The 6,386-nt window shown below is 44.8% G+C and overlaps 1 protein-coding gene across 1 annotated transcript; it reads left to right on the forward strand.

The window, feature by feature from the left end:
* Positions 1-2,339: 2,339 nt before the first annotated feature.
* Positions 2,340-3,329, forward strand: LOC101519272 (WAP four-disulfide core domain protein 15A-like). The gene is made up of 3 exons (XM_036497193.2): positions 2,340-2,568; positions 2,662-2,809; positions 3,252-3,329. The coding sequence occupies exons 1-2, from the start codon at positions 2,473-2,475 to the stop codon at positions 2,806-2,808; spliced, it is 243 nt and encodes an 80-aa protein (XP_036353086.1). The 5' UTR covers positions 2,340-2,472; the 3' UTR covers position 2,809; positions 3,252-3,329.
* Positions 3,330-6,386: the final 3,057 nt, after the last annotated feature.

Below are 6,386 nucleotides of genomic sequence, written 5' to 3' on the forward strand. Positions count from 1 at the left end.
ATGAACCAATGTGCCCATGAGACCCTGTACCCATGTAGGAGACCTGGAACAAGCTCTTGGCTCCTGGCTTCAGGTCAGCTCAGCTCTGGTCATTGTGGACACTTGGGGAGTGAACCAGCAGATGAAGGATCTTTCTGTCTCTCCTTCTCTCTATAAATTTGCCTTTAAAATTAAAAAAAAAAAAAACAGTAAATCTTTTTTTTTTTTTTTAAAAGAAAAAGACCTATGAGGCCTAGCATATTTCACTCGGCTGTCTCTTCACAGCCTGCTTGGTATACTCTCACAGGATGACCCACCCTGGAAGGCCATAAAGGACAATGTAAAGACTGGAGTGGATCTAGTCACCTGCTTTATCTTAACAGTACGGACCTTAAGACAGAAATAAAATGTTCAATTTCTCTCAGTAAGTCAGGGCCAAACCAGAATTGATTCCTTAATGCCCAGATCAGAATCATTCTAGAGTTGAATGGAACTAGCTGACTTGGCCAAATCATTTCAAATATAATGTCAGTGATTTGAATTCATGTCTGACCATATACGTCTGCTGATACTTAGAATTGTCACTGTTTTCCATTTATATATAGCTTTCAAAGGAACTCGGCAACTCAAACACATACTAGATTCACAGTATGCTGAGGGCCCATGGGAAAAATTCCTTTGACCCCAGTGTCCATTTGTTTTAGGTTCCTTAATAATGCTTGATGCTGCTCACCTTAGGAGGCTGAAAGAAAACAGACTTTCCGTATTAGAACTGAGGAGACTGACTGAGGGAGAAATATCAACAAGGAAGTGACAAGATCTGCAAAGAGTTGGAAGGCCAGCAGAGGAACAAAGCCCGATGCCTGCTGCTTCCATGTATCAGCTTGTCCCCAGGCTTCTTGCTAGGGAAGGCCATCTTACTGGAAAGCCATGGAACACACCCTGAAACTTAAGGGAGAACCTGCCTGCATTTTAGTTCTTCAGAGCCAGACCTATTAATGTACAAGCCTCAGCCTAACATGTCTCTACCTCTTGGGAATGGGCCAAGGTCCCTTTAACACTTCTCTGTATTAGGGCTTTAGCTCCTGGTGCTATGAGCCCCAGCCTAAGTCACACTTGCCCACATGACAGGAGCTGAGTAACGCCCTATGCACAGAATCCAGCCCCAGTGTCGGAGCTATTGGTACCCTCAGACCCAGCATCACTCACACTTGATGGTTAGAACGAGGGGATAGCCTACGCTGTGTTCCACAGCCCAGAAACATGGATCATGTGATTGGCATTCAACTCTGGGTGCCACAGGTCATGTGCACTGTCTCATGGTCACACTGCAAGGTGAAATCTAAAAAGTCGAATTCCTAATAGGTAGGAGTGGGTATCAGAGTCAGGGTTAGAGGAGACAGGAGAGAGGGCAGATGTTAGATACAAAGCTTCCGAGAAGGGGGTCCCAGCACAGTGGCTCAACTGGCTTATCCTCCATCTACAGGCACCAGGATCCTCTCTGGGTACCACTTCATGTCCCAGCTGTTTCACCTCCCTGCTTGTAACCTGGGAAGGCAGGAGAGGACGGGCCAAAGCCTTGGAACCCTGTACCCATGTGAGAGACCCCAAAGATGCTTCTGGCTCCTGGCTTTGGATTGGCTCAGCTCTGGCCTTTGTGGCCACTTGAGGAATGAACCAACAGATAGAAGATCTGTCTATTCTCTCTGTAAGTCTGCATTTCCAATAAAAATAAATAAACCTTTTTTTAAAAATGCAGAGAAGGAATATATTTAAGAGATGTATAATATGAGTAAAATTAACACCACAATTTTCTACAAAAATGCTGAAAGTAGATTTTTAAGTTCTCTCAACACAATTTAAGAAAATATTTTGAGGTAAGATGCATTAATTCATTGGATTTAGTCCTTTTGCTATGTATTTCAAAAATACTACATATAATCATATAAATTTTGTGAGCTTTTGAAAGGTTTAATTAAAAATATCCACAGCCTCTATTATTCAGGTAATGGAATAGTGATCTTTGGGGGTGGGGAAGAGGAATCGTTGCTAATATGATACTTGGGTTCAAATCAGGAAAATAAAAATTTAAAAACTAAGGAGCTACTTATCGTAATCTTTCAATGCAATTTGATATTTACAATTCTGTGTAGGTGATTCAATTTTAAATGATGTTTTAAAGGTGTCTCTCTGCTACATCAAAGGTGAATTATTAAAGAATAAATATGAAATCACTTGTTTAAATTGTTGTTAAATCTTGTTAAATCAATTGTTTAAAATCAACCTATGATAGCCTCAAAATTCACTGCATGCCGCAGGAACAAGCTAGTCCACGGAGCAGCCCACCCTGGGGCCATTTCCCAGGGTCTCTTCCTGGTTGGCCTGGAGAATGAACAGCAGGTATTTCCGGCTCAAAGGCGGGCACTTCCTCTGGCCCGGGAGCCCCTGAGGCCAGATGGACCGTTGGGCCATAGCTCTGGTTTCACCTGCGCCATGAAGCTGCGCTGCCTCTCCCTGGTCACCGTGGGTGTCCTTCTCTGCCTCCACAGCGCCCAGCCTGGGATCATGAGAGCAGCTAGGCCACGTAGGGTTTGGGGCGCCCCCGGGGGGCTGCTTCGTCCCGGAGTCCACACCCCACCGCCCCGCCTCACCTCGCCCTGTTTTCCTGCAGTTAACCCGAAGCCCGGGTTTTGTCCGGAATTCCATCCCGAGTGTCCATTCACCCTGTTCCCTTCGTGTCGGCACGACCAAAGCTGCAAGGGGGCCAAGAAGTGCTGCTTCTACGCGTGCCGGCGCCAGTGTGTGGAACCCTGGCAGACGCTGGACTGAGGTGAGGGGCCGCACCTGCCGCGTCGCGCGGACACCGCGCGCCCAGCCGTGCGTGCGCCAAGGACGGCCTGTGCCCGGGCGGGGAACCCGCTGGACCCGCTGCGAGTGGGCAGAACTTGTCCAGCGGGTGGCACAGATGTGCCCCGGGGACAGTGAGAGGAGGGAGGTCTGAGGGGCCCCCAGCTGGGCGTTGAGACACCCGCTGACACACTCGTGTAAGGGGACATTTGGATAAGATTGTTTCTGAGCCCCAGGGTGGTTCTTGAGCTGTTAGTAGGGGCGCTTCCTGCTGGCCCTTCTCCAGCGGGTGGGTGATAGATACCAAGGCTGTCCCTCAGTCCCTGGCTCCCTGGCTGCACACCCCAGATGTTCCCCATGGCCCAGCACCTTCCCCGACTCCTTGTCTCCACCCAGCAGGAACCCCGATTCTCTCTTTGCTCCAGAGGTGCAGCCCTCTTGCGAAGCCGGCCTGAGAAGTGGCAGGTGCAGCAGGCTGAGGCTGGAGAACTGGTCCCTGGGACTGCTCTGTTCCTTCCTAGGCCGGGACTTCATTTTCTCAAGAGTTAAACGCTTGTGAATGAGAATACAAAGAAATAAAGTATTGTGTTTATGAAGCTGTTTTCTGTTATCATGGTGAAGTGCCCGCAGCTGGGTGCTTTATGAAGAATGGGGGTTTATTGGGATCGCAGTTTGCAAGTTCAAAGACAAGACACAGTGTTAGGTCAGCTCTGGAGAGAACCTCGTGACAGGGGACCAGGCCTGCAGCACCTTGGACCCTGAGGGACACACTCCAACCATATCTAAAGCACAGTAAAACAAATGCAAGAAACCACAGGAAGATCCAGGAAATTGTCCTCTCTCTCACCTTGCTGGGTGATTCCCTAGGATGAAGTTTCCCATTCACATAAAGATTTTTAAAATCAATTTCTGAACTAATGATTTCTGCCCTATTTCTCTCTTTCGCTATTCCTGACACTCAGAATCCCTGCTGATCCAATTCCAGAGGCATGCTAGAGTCCAGTTTTCTGGGTCACTATCATGGTGAGGGGTAGCGTTTTCCTGAGTTCAAGAAGCAAGCCAGTTTTATTACAACGTCTCAGGTGTTGCTCTGGTCCCACTTGTTGGAACTTTGGGTTGGAACTGGAGGCAGACATAGCTTAGTTCTAAGTTACCTGCATCCAGAATGAGTTATTCCTGCTCATTTTTGCTTTCCATTTGCATCTTATGTATTTTTATAATCCTTTATTTTCAATCCATGTATGTCTACCTGTAAAGTGATTCTTGTAGGCAGATAGTTGGGTAGTTAGGTCTTATTTTTCCAGTCATTTAGCCAACCTATATCTTTGAGGGAATTTCTTTCTGTTTACATTAAAGGCTAACATTGATTGATAAAAAATTAACTTGTGTCAATATGATTAATTATTGACTATTTTATACATTGTTTCTGCCTCTCATTATTTACCATTGTGTTTAGTACCTTTTCAGTATAAGGTTGGAACATCTTTGTTTTTAACTTTTAAATTTTATTTTTAAGAATAATTATTACATGGTTGATCAGGGTAGGAAGGATCAAGGTTTAGGGAAAATTGGGTGAATTCATTACTTTCAAATTTGCCATTTCTTGTTGTTCCTGGGGAAAGGGGAGAAACAAAGGGGGAACCACTCAAGACTTTCCACACGTCCCAGTACCCAGGGATAAGGAACCTCTACCTCATATCAACCCAGAGTCTCAATGTATACATATTCCGAGGGTTCTGTCAAAGTGGCTTGGATAGTTCTGAAATGCTGCCAATTTCACCAATCCAAGGATGATGTCTCCCTCCCATTCACCGAAATTATTTGCCATCTTTGTTTGCTTGGGGTTGTTGTCCAGTTAATTGTTCTTCTGCTATAGCACCAAATGTGCTGCCTTAATCTCGTTTACATCAGGGCCTGTGTATACTGCTCCATCTTTTTCATTAAGTAGGGCATGTTCTTGCAGGCAAGTTTGTGAAGCTGGGCCAGGTATCTCAAGCATCACAAGATTCCCCCACCCCTGGGGCTCACAAACCTGACACCTACCTATTATGCCAGCCCTGAGACCCGGACCAGGAGACCCAGGCTCTACCAGATTTCCTACCCCAGGGTTCATGGAGCCAACATCTACCTAGGAGGTGGGCACCATGATCGGGGCCAAGTGACCCACAGCCCACTAGTTCTCCCTATCCCTGGAGCTCAGGAAACCATCCCACACCACACATGTGGACCCTATGACCTGAACCAATCTACCCAAAGGTTGGAATATCTTTTATGTATCTTTTCTATTAGTAAACGTATTATCATGTCTTCATGATGGCTGTTATCCTTTTATTTTGCAAAAAAAAAAACTATTTATTTTACTTGAAAGTCAGAATTACAGAGAAAAAGAGAGGGAGAGACAGAGATCTTCCATCCTCTGGTTCACTCCCTAAATGTCTGCAAAGGCCAGAGCTGGGCCAGTTCTCTGGAAGCCAAGAGCTTCTGGGTCTCCCATGTGGGTGCAGGTGCCTAAGGCCTTGGGTAATCCTCTGCTGCTTTCCCAGGCCATTAGCAGGATGCTAGATCAGAAATGGAGCAGACAGGAAAAGAACCAGCATCCATATGGGATGCTGGAGTCACAGGAATAGTCTGCTATGCCACTGTGCTGACCCATGATTTTACTTCTAACTCTCCAGGTCTTGTAAGACTGGTCTGGTAGTGATGAATTCTATCAGTTTTGCTTGTCTTGAAATACTTTTATTTCCCCTTCACTTCTAAAGGAAAGCTTCTCTGGATATAGTATTTTTGGTTGGAAGTTTCTTCCATTAAGACCTTTATTATGTAATTCCATTCTATAGGCTTTCTGTTGAGATTTCTGCTGCTTGTTTTTTACCTACAATCAAATTACTAGAGGAAACTATTTAAGACACAGGCGTAGACAAAGAATTCTCAGAAAAGATCCCAGCAGCAAAAGCAAATAAAGGGGGCTTGGCGGTGTGGCCTAGTGGCTAAGGTTCTCGCCTTGATCCCATATGGCCGCTGGTTCTAATCCCGGCAGCTCCACTTCCTCTCTGTCTCTCCTCCTCTCAGTATATCTGACTTTGTAATGAAAATAAAAAAAAAAAAAAAAAAAAAAGCAAATAAAGGAAAAATTAGACAAATAGAATTACATCAAACTAAAAAGCTTCTGCACTGCAAAGGAAACCATCAGCAAAGTGAAGAGGCAAAATTAGCAAAATATGTTGCTGACAAAGGATTAATATTCAGGATCACAAAGAAATAAAAAACTAAACAACAACAAAATAAACAATCCAGTTAAGATATGGGTAAAGAACATAATCAGTCACTTTTCAAAGAATGAAATACAAAGAGCCAACAGACACATGAGAAAATGCTCAGGTTCACCAGCCATCAGAGAAATACAGAGAAGAATCACAGTTAGGTTTCACCTGACCCCAGTTAGAATGGTTGATATAGCCTTCACCTGAAAATTAGAAAAAATAATAAATCCTGATTGGATATAGGAAAAAGGTACCTTAGTCCACTGTTGATGGGAATAAAAAGTAATACAGCCATTATGG

This window comes from Ochotona princeps, chromosome 22, assembly GCF_030435755.1.
Source record: "Ochotona princeps isolate mOchPri1 chromosome 22, mOchPri1.hap1, whole genome shotgun sequence".
In the NCBI taxonomy this organism is placed as follows: Eukaryota; Metazoa; Chordata; class Mammalia; order Lagomorpha; family Ochotonidae; genus Ochotona; species Ochotona princeps.

What these genes read in the sequence shown, in the direction of transcription:
- LOC101519272 (XM_036497193.2), top strand. Translation starts at nt 2,473, where the DNA reads ATGAAGCTGCGCTGCCTCTCCCTGGTCACCGTGGGTGTCCTTCTCTGC. An exon ending in GAGCAGCTAGGCCACGTAGG is followed by an intron (nt 2,569 to 2,661) that starts GTTTGGGGCGCC and finishes GTTAACCCGAAG; the next exon opens with CCCGGGTTTTGTCCGGAATT.